General features: G+C 51.6%; 1 protein-coding gene and 1 long non-coding RNA gene across 2 annotated transcripts; one reads left to right on the top strand and one right to left on the bottom strand.

Annotated features, from left to right (window-relative positions):
• Positions 1 to 362: 362 nt before the first annotated feature.
• Positions 363 to 2,864, bottom strand: CDKN1C (cyclin dependent kinase inhibitor 1C). Its single transcript, XM_020970867.2, has 4 exons — positions 2,673 to 2,864; positions 1,845 to 2,339; positions 1,194 to 1,449; positions 363 to 1,086 (listed from the first exon to the last, which is right to left on the bottom strand). The coding sequence occupies exons 2-3, from the start codon at positions 2,335 to 2,337 to the stop codon at positions 1,199 to 1,201; spliced, it is 744 nt and encodes a 247-aa protein (XP_020826526.1). The 5' UTR covers positions 2,338 to 2,339; positions 2,673 to 2,864; the 3' UTR covers positions 363 to 1,086; positions 1,194 to 1,198.
• On the top strand, positions 2,274 to 11,888 carry LOC144455107 (uncharacterized). Its single transcript, XR_013483772.1, has 3 exons — positions 2,274 to 2,360; positions 9,235 to 9,287; positions 10,209 to 11,888. It is a non-coding gene; the product is annotated as an uncharacterized LOC144455107 (long non-coding RNA).
• Positions 11,889 to 16,705: the final 4,817 nt, after the last annotated feature.

The raw sequence follows: 16,705 nt of genomic DNA, 5'->3' as shown, positions 1-16,705 counted from the left end.
TCCCAAGCACAACCTGTTTCTAAAGCAGGCAAGTGACCCTCCTCAGTCCTTTGCCAGCTGCCAGCAGGTGCTGGCTTTTCCCTGGCTTTATGAAAGTGCCCTCCTCTGTTTTCCCCTACTCTCCACCCCCACCCTCTTTCTCTGGCCCAGAAGGCAGCTTCAAGCATAGGCTTTGAAGAACACCCCTGGCTTTCTGCTCTCTGGGGGCAGGTTTCCAAGGGAGCTAGCATAGGAGAAAGGGAAGCCCCTGGCCAGGGCTCCAGCCACCTGGGCAGACCCTAGGGCTGCTGCTGTGGGGCCAAGTTTGGACTGCTCATGGGAAGGAGTGAGGAGGAGCCAAGGAGAGGAGACCAGACCCAAAGAAGTATTTAAGTCTTTATTATTATTAACGGTGTTGGTATGACTGAAAGGGCAGTGGTACAGACTGGCTCAGGAATCACGGAAACAGATTTGTCTTTTCAAATTAAAAAAAAAAAATACCAGAAGCCTAGAGCCCGGGTTCCTTTAGCTGGAGAGTTGGGCCTGAGCTCTGGAGGAAGGACCCTGCCTGCCCACCTGCCTGGGCTACTCGGCTGCAGGCTTGGCCTCTCCACCTTCCCCAGAGCCAAAGTGAGGGTCATCAAGATCTGCCATAAATAGGGAATTAAGTTATTAGCACGTACAACTTCTTACACTCTTGTACAAATATACATTGGCTGGGCACGGAGTTTCCAGCAGAGATTACACATTTTATATAAATGATTTCTTAAAGCTCTCGCACTTTGGGACCAGCTACTCACATCAGGCGTATAAACAATTTCTACATAAAACTTAATACATTGCACGGTTGTCAAACTTTTTTTTTTACTGGATTTTTTTCTTAAACACTGCCCGGGGGGGCGGGCTGCAGGCTCAGCCGTCGGCTGCTACATCAAAGTACAAAGCAGGTCGGTCCTTCTGAGGGCTTGCTTGAAGGGAGGCGGTTCCCGGTTGGACAGCTGGCTCGCCCGATCAAGGGAGGGCTGCCCCCTCCTCCTGCACCTGCCCTCTCCTCCAGGGTGCAGGGAAGTCTGAGTAGAGGCCATCCGCAGGCTGCTGGAATACAAGCTGCCGGAGACACAGAAAGAGGAAGATCAGAAACTGAAAGGCTGCCCCGAGGCCACAAGCGAGCTGTGGGCTGCAGAGCTACCCTCTGGGACCAGAGCTAAACTCACCTTATTTACCGACTGCGCTTACAGGGCCTCTGCTCCGAGGGAGGGGCGGCCGAGCGGGCTCGACGCGTGCGGCGGACGCGGCGAGTGCGGCCAGCTGGACTGTCCCGGCCTGAGCTGCCCACCGAGCTGTCCGAACCGGAGCCGTCCGAGCCATCCGGGCTCGAAGGGGCGGGATCCGGGCTCCGCCCGCGTGCCCGATCGTGGTCCAGGTGAAAAGGTTTGAAGGCTCGGGGCCTCTTGCGCTTCACAAAGAAAGCTGCGAATGAACAAACAACAGATCTGGGAAAGCCTGAACCAGGAGACAAGAACCGGGCTTAACCCGAGGAGCCTAAGCGTCCTCTGGAACCCGGCTCCTACGCGGTTCGAGTGGAGAGGTGAGAATCCCCACCCCCGGCCTTTTTTCCCCTAAACCGAAAGCTCGAGGTAGCTCCCTCCACTCCTCTACCCGCTTTCAAAGGACTGCCTGCCCTCCCGACGGTTTCGGAGCGTGAGCCGCTCTTGAAGTAAATCGCTGGCCCTTTAATCCACTTGGGTGGGGTCACTTTCTGGCCCCGCCCACAGGCTCCACCAGCAAAGAGTCGGAGCTAGGCTAGGGACCAGGACCGACTCGACAGCCACCCAGGACTGGACTGGGGGCGGGGCCAGGCTCACCTGTGATGAGGGCGTTGCTGGCGGGTGCACCGGCTCGGGCAGTTGCCAGAATGGTGAAGCCCGAGTCCAAGTCGATGTCAGCGTCCAGGGGCAGCTCGTCCGTGATGGCCACGACGGGGGCATCGGCGGCGCTCTCGGGTCCCGGGCCCTCGTAGTCTGGGGTACAGCCGGGCGCCGGCCGCAGCGGGGGACAGGCCGTGGGACGCAGCACCAGCAGCGGGAAGCGGCTGCGGCCCACCTGCACCGTCTCGCGGTAGAAGGCGGGCACCGTGTGTTCGTCCACCTCCTGCCACTGCAGGCGGCCCGGGCCCACGAGCGGTCTGTCGTTCTGAAAGTTGTAATCCCAGCGGCGCTCGTCCTCGGCACTGATCTCGGCAAGCTTGCCCACCAGCTCTCGGCCCAGCTCCTCGTGGTCCACGGGCCCGAAGAGGGTGCGGCACACGCCCGCGCTGGCCTCCACCGGGAACGCCCGACGGTCGCCCATGAAGTCCATCCCTGAGGGGAAACTGGCAGACGGTCAGGCGGCCACGGAGGGAGGAACGGACGGGACGGGCGCGGAGGGGCGGGGCGGGACCGGGCAGATTCGACGGGACGGAGCAGTGGTAGGGGTGATGGGGAGTGGGGGGGACGACTGAGGAGGAGGTGGTCAGGCCAGGCCCTGCAGGGGGCGGGGAGCCAGCCCAAGCTGGCCGGCAGGCCGAGGGAGAGAGCGAAACAGCGGCTCGTGGTCCGCAGACCCTCGGGCTGGCTAGCGGGCGCACGCCCCAGTCCTGGTTGCTCCAAGGGGCCCCCCCCTCCTTCCGCACTCCGAGCCCACTCCCTACTCACTTGTCCGGTCTGCTCCGACGCTGTGGGGGTGGGGGCAGCTCGAGCCGTCCGGTCCGCAGCAGTCGCAGGCGCTGGTACAGGCGAGCACTGGGCACAGGCGGGCACTGGGCAGAGGCGGCTACCGCGGCAGCAGAAACAGCAGCAGCAGAAGGGAGGCCCCCGCGCTGCGCCACCGCCTCCGCCGCGCCCCTTTATACCTGCGCCGCCCCACCCCCCCACCCCGGCCCCCCCCCCCGCGGGGCGCCCGCGCCATTAGCATAATAGTATTTTCTGTTTAGACAACACGGCTGCCATTGGTCCCCCCGGGCGCACGCGGCCCCGCCCCCGCCCGCTCCCCATTGGCCCCCGGAACACACCCCCCCGGGGGGAGCAGGCGCCCCGCGGCCTCAGGCGGGGGCCACGGCCCATTGGAAGGCGGGCCGGCCGCGCGCTCCTGCCGGGAAGGGGGGTGGGGAAGCGGGGGTAACGTGACACCGGCCCTGCCCCACTCCGTCGTCCCATCCCCCGTCTCCCCTACTGGGCCCCGCCCCACCCCGCCCCTCCCCCCAAGTCCCGAGCTCTTTGTCTGCAGGCGGGGGCTCGGCCGCGGGGCGCGGGACCCCTCCCTTCCCCTCCCTTCCCTCCGCCCCGCTCCGCTAGCTCTTCCCCCTTTCCTTTTAACGCTGCAGAGAGGTTCCCGGAGGCTGCGGGGAGCGGGGGGAAGCGCCTGCTCTCCTCCACCCCTGCACAGACGCCTTTGCTGCCCTTAGGGCTTGGAAGTTCGGGGTTCGGGGCCCCCTCCGAGGCTCAGAGGGAAAGCAAGGCTGAGCCTGTCCCTTTGTGTGTGCCCCCCATCCCCAGCCTGGGGCTTCATCGTGGCCTCTGTGGAGCCCCGGCTGTCTAACTGGCGAGGACTGCCTCTGCCTCTGTTCCTGTTGCCTCTACTTCCCTCGGACCAAAGTTCCGAGAGTTCTCTCTTTCTTTCTCGGTCCTCTCTGTCTCTGTCTCTTTCTGTTTCTCCCTCTGTCTCTCTCCCTTTCTGTATGTCTCTTCTCTGTCTCCTCTCTCTCTCTCTCTGTCTCTGTCTCTCTATTTCTCTGTCTCTGTCTCTTTCTGTTTCTCTCTCTGTGTCTCTTTCTGTCTCTTCTCTGTTTCCTGTCTCTGTCTCTATTTCTCTGTCTCTGTCTCTGTCTCTCTATTTCTCTTTCTCTGTCTCTTTCTGTCTCTCTGTGTCTCCCTTTCTGTCTGTCTCTTCTCTGTCTCCTCTGTCTCTATCTCTCTGTCTCTGTCTCTATTTCTCTGTCTCTGTCTCTTTCTGTTTGTCTCTTTCTGTCTCTCTCTCGTGTCTCTCTCCCTTTCTGTCTGTCTCTTCTCTGTCTCCTCTCTGTCTGTCTGTCTCTCTGTTTCTCTGTCTCTGCCTCTTTCTGTTTCTCTCTCTCTGTCTCTTTCTGCTCTCTCTCTCTGTGTCTCTCTCCCTTTCTGTCTGTCTCTTCTCTGTCTCCTCTCTGTGTCTCTCTGTCTCTGTCTCTCTCTCTCTATTTCTCTGTCTCTGTTTCTCTCTGTCTGTCTCTCTCTCTCCCTTTCTGTTTGTCTCTTCTCTGTCTCCTCTGTCCTCTGTGTGTTTCTCTCTGTCCCTGTCACTGTCTCTCAGTTTCTCTGTCTCTCCTCTCTGTCTCTCTGTTTCTCTCTTTCTGTTTCTCTCTCTCCCTTTCTGTCTGTTTCTTCTCTGTCTCTTCTCTCTCTGTCTCTGTCTCTCTTTGTGTTTCTCTCTGTCCCTGTCACTGTCTCTCAGTTTCTCTGTCTCTCTGTCTCTGTCTCTGTCTCTGTCTCTCTCCCCTGCTCTTCTTTCTTCCTACCTTGTGCTCTGTGTGCCTCTCCTCAGAGCTCTCCAGCTCCCCAAACTCTCTCACAGTTCCTAGGATCACAAATCTGCAGTTAGAAGGAACCCCAACCTCCCTCATTTTACTCTGGGGGAAACTGAGGCCTAGGGAGGGGGAAGTGACTTACCCAAGGGTGTACAATTAGGAAGTGTCAGGTTCTCTGACAAGCACCCAGGGCTCTTTCCACTGACCCAGCTCCAATCTTCGGCTTTTGCCTTTGTCTTACTCTGCTTTGGCCCTGGGCCTGGATTTCAGCTAGGCTGAGGTCAGCTCCCCAATATGGGGCTCAGGAGTGCTGTGACTGGGGACCCTCCATTCCAGTGACTCCATGTGCCTCTTCCATCACCACTTCCCCTTCTGTCCCCCCCCCCCATCACAGAGAGCAGTGCCCAGCCCTCCCCATAATTCTCCTGAGCTAGACATCGGAGTGGCCTGTCCTAAGAGTCCTCTATAGAAGAAATACTCGGGCATTCTCCATCAGGTCTCTAATTGGCCTTATAAACCTGCAGTCCATCCCACCCCCTGCTGCTCCGCTTCTTTGCAGTTCCCTAGACTCCAGGGGCACTGGAAGGGGTTGGGGAGGAGGGGAAGGCCTGGGGGTTTTCCCTTCCTCTGACTGTTTTGTTCTAGGATGCCAGGCCTCCCTTTCCCTTCTCCCTTCCAGCCCACGGGTAGGAAGCTTCATGGAGCCCCAACCTCTACTACAGAGTCTGGGTAGCCTGGTGGGCCCTGCCTTGAGGACCTGGGAAGGGAAGGATCAGAGACTCAGAGTCGGAAGGGACTGAAAGGCCACATGGGGTCATTTTACACAGGAAGCCAGAGACATACGATGTGCTCAGGGCCACACAAAAAACAACATGCAAAGCTGGCCTGCAAACTTAGATGCTCAAACTCCCCAGCCCTTAACCTGTGCACTGTGGCACCTGCAGGTAGCCTGGCCCTGCAGGCCTGGCCGCTCAATAGCCCTGGGCGTGCTTTTTCATTTCCCTGATCGTAAGCTGCCAGAGAACCAGGACCCCCTTTGCCTTTTCACCAGATCCCCCACCTCCAGAGGTGCTCAGCACAAACACATTCAGAGGCAGAATGAGAGACCCCCCTGGCTTTCACATGAGGGGGGACAGGTTTTTAGGCCCCAGAGGGCTCCTTTTATCTCTTTCCCTGCATCCTCATTTTAAACTATAGCCCAGACCTATGTTGAAATACTGAGAAATCCAGGGTAAGTCCGATCCCCCCTACCCCCAGCCAGCAGCACATTCAAATTGAAGGATGGCCAGACTTTGGGAGAAGAGAGACAGTCTCAGAGACTTTGCCTGCTACTGGCCAGCTTCAAGATCTCTTCCTCCCCCTGCAGCCCTTTGGGAATAACGGGGAAATTGGAGCCTGCTCTGGTCACTAGGAGTCAAGAGCCATTCCCAGGATGCGATGAAGGCTTAGAAGAGGGTCTTACAGAGGGCAGGGCGGAGGGACCCAGTGTGTTCAGATTCTCACCACGTACTAGCACCAGCCCCAAGCTGCCCACTGAGCTGGAAGATAATTCTGGTAGACGGAGGATACAAAGCTGGGTGAGTGTAGCCAGCCGAAGGACTGCTCATGACCAAAGAGATCCCGGAGCAGCTGGCCAGGCCATTGACATGGACATAAGAAGGGGGCCCTTGGCCCCCAGCAAGAGGTTAGGTCTGATACCTCTGAGTCCCAGCCCAGCTCATAGATTCTAGGACCTGCATCATCTCTAGACTGACAAACAGGTGTGGTTCAGTCTCCTGTTTATGCCAAGGGTGGTGGGGGGGGGAAAGAGAATCAGATATAGAGGTGTCCAACATGAACTATGGGTCTTGGGGCAGCTAGGTGGCACAGTGAATAGAGCTCTGGCCTTGGGAGTCAGGAGTTCAGATCTGGCCTCAGACACTTGACACGTACTAGCTGTATGACCCTGGGCAAGTCACTTAACCCCTAGCCTTTGCCTAGCATAAAAAAAAAATTAAAAAATGAACTATGGGTCCTGTGTGGGGACCCTCCCTCAGCCTAAAACTGTAAGCCTCTTTGGGACCAGCCTCATGGCTTCAGTTGATTTAGAACAAGCAGGAGGCCGTTACCTGTCAAGGAATTTTCCTTTAGGAGAATTGGGAATGCCCAGTTTCTGTGGGCACTCCAGAAGAGAGCCTTCTGGCTAACAATTTTCAAAGCCACTAAACTTATCCTCCAGCATGAAGATGGCGAGTCTTCTCTCACCTTGGATTCAGGTGCCTGAGAAATGAAGGAGAGCCGTTCATCAGAATGACTCAGCTGTACCTGGAGGACCAAGCCCAGCAATCCTCAGAGCTGGGATGTCCAAAGGGGAGGGGGGAAGACTCAGTACAGGTAGGTGCTCAGCAGTCCTTTCTCATGTCACTCAGAGACTTGAAAAAGAAAGGAAAAGAAAACAGTCCTTCTGAGGAAATCCCCAAGGACTGATTCTCTCAAGTCTCCAGGGGCAGAAAAAAGAATTCTGCCTCCTCCCAAAAGGTGAGTTTCTCAATGAAAAGGAAGAAAAATGATGGATGAGCCCCCATTCCTGTTACTGTCTTTGGTGCTTGGCCTCATCATTAGTTTAGCAAAGGAAAGCTTAACTCTGCCCCTCTGACTTCTCCTAACTGCCCAGGACAAAGAGAAGAGGTGGCCTCTATTCTGGTACCCTAGGCACCCTTCACCCTTGCTGGGAGCTCACCTCTGCATCCACCGCTACTGAAACAGCCACACCTATGTTCCCTTTGTCCCGCCCCATCCAATGGCAGCCTGGCACAGCCCCGAAGACCAGGTGGGGCTGGACAGGGGAAGGTTCAGTGGAGGCTGTTGTCCTGGGTATAATGGGATGCAGACTCTTAATGGAACTGTTTAGGAAAAAGCCTGCTTTTGGGTGGAACTGGCTCCAGGCTTAACAAGCTTGCCTTGGCTATAGTCCATAGCTGACCTCCTCCCGGGCTATTCCCCCAGGTCTCCTTTTCAGCACCATTTTTGGCTCGTCGTGTGACCCTGTTAGACAGCATGGTGGATGCTCTGTCCAACCTGCCCATGTGGGCAGCTCCTTGGGCATCCGCCATTTCACTTCAAGTCTTGGCCAATGGGACGGAAGTGCCTTCCTCTCTGAATTTTCTGTTTCCTCCTTTGTAAAATGGGGGTAGGGGAGGATTTTAAGGTCTATGAGGTGGAGGTGGATTTTATGGTTTATGAGATTTCTCCCATTAAAATCATATGAACAATCCAAGAAACTCATGGAGATGGTATTGTGGTGACCTTAAGAATATGCCAACTTCTGGGGATGATGCCAGCTGTTGTTAGCTGCCCACTCCCCTGCCCCAAGCATGTGTTTTGGTTGGGTAATTTCCAGTTGCCTCCACCAGAATGTCCTATAACTTGCAGCAGTGCTAATCATCCGTGCATCCATCCATGCATCCATCCGTGCATCCATCCATGCATCCATCCATGCATCCATCCAAACAAGATCAATGGGCACTTATGGGCCCCACACTGCCAATGGGTGTGTTCCATCCACTGGCCCTGTGAACTGCAAGGAAGTCTCTTCCTTTGCTGTATGTCGCAGGGCCAGGGAGATCCTCTGAAGGACCCCATGTGCTTGCGTTGCTTTCAGACTTTGCACTGCCCTGGCAGGTTGGCTCAAAGGGCACAAAGACATCTAAACCTAGGTCTGCAGGTGTGCTTGGTTCTCCCTCTTTCCCAGACTCTTGATGACAGGGTGAGTAGGAGGACCCACCCCCAGACTCCAGAAACTAGAAGCCACCAGCATGATGTGTAGGTTTGCACTGGGTCTTACCCCAAGGAAGGGAAGGTGTGGGCAGTTAGTCTTCTGAGCATGTCTTGGAGCTCTCTGGAGAAAACAGGGTCGGGGAGGTACATTTTCTGCCAGAGGCTGTGGAGATTTGAAGGGTCTGCATAGAGGAAGCCTCCTTTGAGCTGAGCATGGGGGTTTCAGAAACCCTGGGATCCACAGGAAAGCTTAGCAGGCAGAGTGTAGAGAAAAAAAGGGGCAGAGCCTAGCCTGGGGGGCGACGGGGGAGGAGATCTTGAAGCAGCCCAGGGTCTGGCTGTAGAAGCAAAACTAACCCAGAAAGGAAAGACTCGGAGTACAGTGAGGTGCCCCCTGTGGGAGACAAACAGAGCTCAAGGTGAAGAGTTCAGAGAAGGGCAAGGTTGCTGGCCTCTAGTAAGAACTCAGAGAAAGTGTCCCCAAAGCAGAGGCCTGTGTGAAAATCAGGTGCCCCCCCTCAGCTCCCTGTGGTGGTATGACATGGCATGGCCTGCCATCCTCCTTTATTCGGAGATCCAGAATCCCTACCCGACATTGCCCTCTATTGGAGCTGGGGAGAAGAAGACAGAGTGGAAGGCGTGGAAAGCCAGGGAATGATAGGTGGGGAGCCCAGGGAAGGCTGTCACGTGGAGTCAAGCACACTGATCTCCACGCACCACACCGCCCCCCTCCCTCAGCATCAGGGCTCACCAGCCTGGATCAGACTTTGGAGAATCCCCCACAAGAGTAATGAGCCATCCTGGGGGCTGTAGCCCTTCTAGAGGAGCTGCTACCACCACACCCCTCCACGCCCCTCCCCAGAGGTCCTTTGTCAAGCCCCAGGACCGCTGATGACACAGAAATCCATCCAGTTTTACAGGGTCGTAAGAACCTTACAGGTAATCTCCCCCTCATTCAACAGATGAGGACACTAAGGCCCAGGGAGGATGAAGGGACTTGCCCAAGGTCACACAGGTAAGTAGCAGACTTCCTCTTTCTATTTCACCCAATGGGACTCTGGAATGCCACCCTTGGCTCAGCTGCACTCTCTGGGATCTGGCCTTTGGAGGTTCACTTTTTCCATAAAGGGGTAGCCGAATCCAGGGTAGAAAGAGATGCCCAAGGTCTGGAAAGAAGCCCAAGCACTTTGGAGGAGTCACTAAGTCCCCAGCCTGCCCCTTTCACTTGGTCTGCCAGGCTCTGAGGGAGGAAGCTGTGTATTTGAGGCTCTTCCTTGAGCTCAGCCAGGCCCCCAAAGTCCATGGCCCACTAGCCCTGGCCTGGCTTCCCAGGTGGGCCAGGTGGTACCACAGTGGACAGAGTGATGGACCTGGAGTCAAGAAGACCTGAGTTCAAATCCAGCCTCAGACACCAACTGTGTGACACTTAACCTGTCTGCCTCACTTTCTTTGACTGTAAAATTGGGATAATCACAGGATTATTGTTGCGAGCCTCAGACCAAATGAGATATGTGCAAAAGCACTGAGCACGGTGCCTGTCATGTAGCAGTCACTTAACAAATGCTTCTTGCCCTCCCTTTGCACCAGCCAGATGGGAATTACTGGGCTAGGCAAGAGAGGTGAGGGCAGAGGCAGGGAACTTTAGAGGGAGGATGGGAGAGTCAGAGCCGAGTCTTAGGAAAATGACTCTGGCAGCTGTGTGAGGGTGACTTGTCTGGCTATCAAATGTGCATACACTTTGACCCAGTAACACCACTTCTAGGGCTGTATCCCAAAGAGATCATACAATGGGAAAAGGACCCACATGTACACAAATATCCATAGCAGTTCTTTGTGTGGTGGCAAAGAATTGGAAATTGAGAGGATGCCCATCCATTGGGGAGTAGCCGAACAAATCATAGTGTATGAATGTAATGGAATGTTATTGTGCTAGAAGAAATGATGAGCAAGCCGACTTCAGAAAAACCGGAAAGATTTGCGTGGACTGATGCTGAGTGAAGTGAGCAGAACCAGGAGAACGTTGTACACAGTAACAGCCACGTTGTGCGATGACTAACATTGATAGACTTAACCCTTCCCAGCAATGCAAGGATCGAAGACATCTCCAAAGGCCTCACAATGGAAAATGCTGTCCACATCCAAAGAAAGAACTGTGGGGTTTGAATGCAGATAGCAGCACGCTATTTGCTATTTTTTTTTTCTGTCGAGTTATGTTTCCTCTTTCTGGTGGTTCCTCCTATTGATTCTAATTCTTCCTTACAACATCACTAGTGTGAAAATATGTTTAATAGGAATGTACGTGTAGAGCCTATATCAGATTGTGTGCTGTCTTGGGGAGGGAAGTAGGAAGGGAGGGGGAGAAAAATTTTAAACTCAAAAGCTTATGGAAGCGATTGTTGATAAATCAAAATAAATTAATAAAAAAAAATCTGGTTCCCCTACCAGCAAGGGTGGCAGGAGACCTGAGGGAGCCCTGTTTCCCAAGCTGTGCAGGATGTCCAGTGGTCATTCTTTTGGTAATGGGGGAGAGCCTTGGCTCCTGGTCTGGATAGGAGGTGAAACTGTCAGTCAAGCACTGATTAAGTGCCTACTGTGTTCAAGGCACTAGGATCAACACTGGGTGTACAAGGAAGAACAAAAACGTTCCCTGCCCTGGAGGTACTCTCACATTCTCATGGAAGAGACAACACATAAGCAAGCTTTACACATATACATATATATAAAGTATACGTGCAGATATATTCAGAGTAGATGGAAGAGAGAGTAACTTGGGGGTGGGGTGGATGGAGACTGAGAAAGGACTCCTGCAGGTTGTGGGACTGGAACTGTCATGAAGGAACTCAGGGAATCTGAGAGCAGTGAGAGGATAGAGCATTCCAGGCACTGGAGACAGCCAGGGCAAAGGTGTGGAGATGGGAGATTGTGAGGCCATCATGGCATGTGTGGAGGGGAGTTAAGTAGTCTGGAAAGGTAAGAAGGAGCCAGGTTATAAAGGGCTTGAAATTCCAAGCAGAGGCATTGTCATATTTCATTATTATATCATATTTCATTCTGAAATATATTTCAAGTATTGTATTTAAGAGCTACATGGTCATCCTCCAACTTATCACCTTATTAGCCGGGTAAAGGTGGGTCAAAGATGGGAGAGAGATGAGACAGAGAGAAGGAGGGAGAGGGAAGGGCATCGCAATCACTTAGGCATGAAATGATCTGGCCAGGCAAGGCAAGACGATGGGACTTCCATGGCTGATGTCTGAACACCAAAATGCCTAGATCTATGGGAGGACTGGCAGGACTGGGGGATGACTGAGAAGATGGGAATCGAGGATGACACCCAGGGTTCGAGCCTGGGAGATGGAGTGCACAGTTATCTCTGCGGAAGACTTCCGGATTTCCTTGGCTGGCCCTAACCTTTCTTCCCCTCCAAACTCTCATCTCCAATCGGACATTTTAAACTAGGTGTCCTGTAAACATCTTAAACCCAACCCATCCAGAACAAAATTCATCATCTCCCCCCACCAAAAAAAAGGCCCCTTCGAGTGTGGGGAGGGAGGAAGGGAAAGAATTTGGAACTCAAAGTTTTAAAAACGAATGTTAAAAATTGTTTTTACATGTAACTGGGGGAAAATAAAATACCAAATAAATAAGAAAACAAAAGAAAAAGCCTTCTCCTTAATGGAAAAAAGGCCCCTCTGCCTCTTCTAACCTCCCTGCTCATGTGCAGAGTGCCAGCATCCTCTCCACCCAGGCTGGGTGTCATCGGTGACTCCTCACCCTTCACCTCCCCACATCCACATGCACGAACTCTGTGATCCCACGACATCGGCCTTCTCAGTGTTTGCTCCTCATGGAGCACATTCCATCTTCCAATCCTGATCGCTGTCGTTGGCCCGCCCCTCTCTGCTCTTCCTCTTCACCTCTCCCTCCTGGCTTCCCTAGCTGCCTTCTGGTCCCAGCTGAAGGTCTCACATTCTGCAAGAAGGCTTTCCCAACCCCCTCCCCTCCAACACTAGGGCCTTCCCTCTGAAACCACCCTCAGTTTACCCTCTGTAGGTCTGGTTCGCACATAGTTGTTTTCACATTGTCTCCCCCACTAGACTGGGAACTTCTGGAGTGCTTTTTGTATTCACAGAACTTAACACCGTGCCTGGCACATAGTAGGGCTTTAATAAATACTAGCCGGCTGACTAGCCAGTGCCACAAACAGCAACACAGACTTTCAGAGGGGGTGAGGTCTGATACAAACAAGACACAGGCTGGGTAGATTGAGGTTAACTCAGAGGGCAAGGTGCTAGGCTCAAGGGGGTCTGGGAAAGGCTTCTCACAGAAGGGGGTCTTTGCTTGGGATCTGAGGTGCAAATTAGGAGAGAAAACATTCTAGGCATGAAAATGCCTGGATCTAAGAGAGAAAGGGTCTTGTGTGAGGAACAGCCAGGAGGCCAGTGGAGGAATTGGAAGGAAGGAAGGGGTAAGAGGCCCGGAAAGGAAGGCAGCGCGCCAGGTGATGAACACTGAATGGACGATTTTCGAAGGTGATGGGCAGCCACGGACAGAGGCAGATACCCAGTGTCCCTCTTCCAGGTTTCCTAACAGAGCGTGGCTGGGTTGGTGCTCGCCAACGTCTTCTGTAAATGGCACTTGTCCACAGTCATTCATTCTCTCGGCCCAGCCTCCAGGACTCCACCTACTCCCAACACCATGCTTGTCTCCACTGAGAGGGCCGTGTTCCCGGCGCCAGTCTCGATTCCGTGTGTCTACTCTTTCAGCCTGCGCCAGGGCCACTGGCCTCTTATCCAAGCTATTTCACAAAAAGAGAAGCCTGAGGCCCCAGGCCCTCTGCCCTTGCGGCCACAGGGCCCAGAAGGACCCCTTGCCTGGGACGTGAGTTTTGCTTCTGTTCTGCAGCCATCAGTGAAAGTGTTTAGTTACCTGCTGCTTTGGGGCTGCAGCTGGAGCCCAGGCTTGTGAGGTGAGGACCTTGGACCGGGAGGAGCTGTTCCCTACCTCCAGGGTATAATCCTGCAGGGGGCATGCAGGCAATAGTGCTCAGTCCTCCAGAGTTGATTTCCCTGTACCCACAGGCTTAGAAAGAAATACAATGTAATCTTCAAGGGAAAAAGAAACATAAATGTATCCACCTCGTGGGAGAGGGGGAAAGCAAATTCAACCCAACCTGGGATTTTACTTCTGCGGTCCTAGGTGCGAATTCTACCTCCTCAGAAGTAGATATAGCTGCTCCCCCCCCCAACTCTGTGACCTAAGGCCTTCTTCCTCTCTGTGGTCCTGCTTCCTCCTCTAGAGAGCACATAGTTGGATAAAATGGTTTCTGGATACATCTGTGCAAACTCCGTAATACACAACTGTATTTATAGTAGCTCTTTTCATGGTAGCCACAAATTGGAAACTAAGGGGATGACTTGGGCCTCCCGGATGTTCCTGGAACAAGCCCTCCATCTCTGGTCTCTGGGCATCTTCTCTGGCTATCCCCCACACCTGAGACACCCTCCCTCCTCTGCTCTGACCATTGAGCTCCTCGGCTTCCTTTTAGTTACCAGCTGAAAGCCCACCTTCTACCAGAGGCCTTCCCAGCCCCTCTTAATCCCAGCACCTTCTCTCTGGGTTACTTCTCTATCAGGTCTTGTTTGTATATATGTTTGCTTCTTGTCTTCCTCATTAGATTGGGAACTCCTTGAGGGCAGGGAATGTCTTTTGGCCTTTCTTTGTATCCTCAGCATTTAGCTCGTGCCTGGCTCCTAGCAGATGCTTAAGAAATGCTCGGTTGAGAGAGATCATACGAATAGGAAAAGGACTCATGTGTACAAAAATATTCATAGCAGCTCTTTCTGTGGTGGCCAAGAATTGGAAATTGAGGGGATGCCCATCCATTGCGGAATGGCTGAGCAAGTTGTGGTATATGGATGTAATGGAATACTATTGTGCTATAAGAAATGATGAGCAGGCTGACTTCAGAAAAACCTGGAAAGACTTGTATGGACTGATGCTGAGTGAAGTGAGCAGAACCAGGAGAATGTTGTACACAATAACAGCCATGTTATGCGATGACTAATATTGATAAACTGAACCCTTCTCAGCATTACAAGGATCTAAGACATCTCCAAAGGCCTCGGGATGGAAAACGCTATCCACAAAGAAGAAAGAACGATGGAGTTTGAAAGCAGATCGAAGCAGACTCTTTGCAATTTTTTTCTTCCGTTGTGTTTTGTTTCCTCTTTCTGGTGGTTCCTCTGATTGGTTCTAATTCTTATTTACAACGTCACTAATGTGAAAATATGTCTAATAGGAATGTATATGTAGAGCCTATATCAGATTGCTTGAGGTCATGGGGAGGGAAGGGAGGGAGGGAAGGGGAGAAAAATTTTAAACTTGAAAGCTTGTGGAAGTGATTGTTGATAATTCAAAATAAATTAATGAAAAAGATACATAAAAAAAGAAATGCTTGGTTGACTGCTGCCCTTCGTGCTCAAAGAGGTCACCTTCAAAATGACATCATGACATCGGGGCAGTACACTGTGTCCGACGATGGCTGGTCACACCAATATAAGCTTGGAAGGCTCTACCACAGGTCGGTCCCAAATAGATCACAGGAATGTTTGGAGTCGAGATGTCTCAAAATTTGTGCATCTCAAGTGTCTTTTGAGCTATAATTCTGCTTTGTTCTTAGAGCACAGCACCTTCTTTGATGAGGGCACACCCTGTTGGGCGGTCCTGTGCCAATGTCCCCCATGCCTCACAATCCACTCCAAAGGTCTTCAGAGAGACCTTGAGAGTGTCTGTGGATTGCTCCTTCTGACCTCCTTGTGTAAGTTCTCTGTAAAATAGCCTTCTAGGCAAACGTACTTTTAACATTCAAGCAACATGGCCAGCCCAGCAGAGTTGTGCTCTCTACATTGGAGTTTGAATGCTTGGCACTTTAGCTCAAGAAAAGAAGTTGATATCCAGTATCTTATCCTGCCAGGTAAGCTTCACAATCTTCCTAAGACAATTCAAATGCAACCGATTCCATTTCCTGGCATGGTGCTGGTACACTGTCCAGGTTTCACAGGCATACAACACCGAGGTCAGCACAACGGCTCTGTAGACCTTCAGTTTGGTAGTCAGTCTGATAACTTCTCTCCCACACTTTCCTTAGGAGCCTCCCAAACACTGAGCCAGCTCTGGCAATGCATGTGGCAACCTCATTATCAATGTGTACATCCCTGGAAAGTATACTTGCCAAGATAAGTGAACTTATCCACAGTATTAAAAAATTCTCCATTTGCTGGAGTCTTCCTTAAAATAATAAATAGCATCTATCTAAAACCTTCAGCAAGCATTATGTGTAATGGGAACAGGCTAGAAGCATTTCCAATAAGATCGGGGGTGAAACAAGGATGTCCATTATCACCACTGTTATTCAATATTGTACTGGAAACCTTAGCTTTAGCAGTAAGAGAAGAAAAAGAAATTGAAGGCATTAGAATAGGCAAAGAAGAAACAAAGCTATCACTCTTTGCAGATGACATGATGATATACTTAGAGAATCCTAGAGAATCAAGTAAAAAACTACTTGAAATAATGAACAACTTTAGCAAAGTTGCAGGCTGTAAAATAAACCCACATAAATCATCAGCATTTCTATATATTACCAACAAAGCCCAACAGCAACAGATAGAAAGAGAAATCCCATTTAAACTTACTGTAGACATTATAAAATATTTAGGAGTCTACCTCCCGAAACAAACCCAGGAACTCTATGAACACAATTACAAAACACTTTTCACACAAATAAAATCAGATCTAAATAATTGGAAAAACATCAGTTGCTCATGGGTAGGCCGAGCTAATATAATAAAAATGACAATCCTACCTAAGCTAATTTACTTATTCAGTGCCATACCAATCAAACTACCAAAAATTATTTTATAGAGTTAGAAAAAATAATAACAAGATTCATTTGGAAAAACAAAAGGTCCAGAATATCAAAGGAACTAATGAAAAGAAATGCAGGGGAAGGTGGCCTAGCAATCCCAGATCTTAAATTGTATTATAAAGCAGCAATCATCAAAACTGCTTGGTACTGGCTAAGAAATAGGGAGGTGGATCAGTGGAATAGGTTAAATATGCAAGACACAGTAGTCAATGACTATAGTAATCTATTATTTGATAAACCCAAAGACCCCAGCTTCTGGGATAAGAACCCACTCTTTGAAAAAAACTGCTGGGAAAACTGGAAAAAGTATGGCAGAAACTAGGCATAGACCCAAATCTCACACCATATACCAAAATAAAGTCAAAATGGGTTCAGGACTTAGATATAAAGGCTGATACCATAAGTAAACTGGGAGAACAAGGAATAGTTTACCTATCAGATCTATGGAGAACAGAAGAATTCATGACCAAACAGGAGATAGAGAACATTATGAAAAGCAAAAT

The sequence above is a fragment of the Phascolarctos cinereus genome, unplaced genomic scaffold, assembly GCF_003287225.1.
Source record: "Phascolarctos cinereus isolate Bilbo 61053 unplaced genomic scaffold, phaCin_HiC Scaffold_9;HRSCAF=440, whole genome shotgun sequence".
Taxonomy (NCBI): Eukaryota; Metazoa; Chordata; class Mammalia; order Diprotodontia; family Phascolarctidae; genus Phascolarctos; species Phascolarctos cinereus.
Note: the sequence above shows the minus strand (reverse complement) of the source record. Positions and strands in the feature narration are given on the sequence as shown.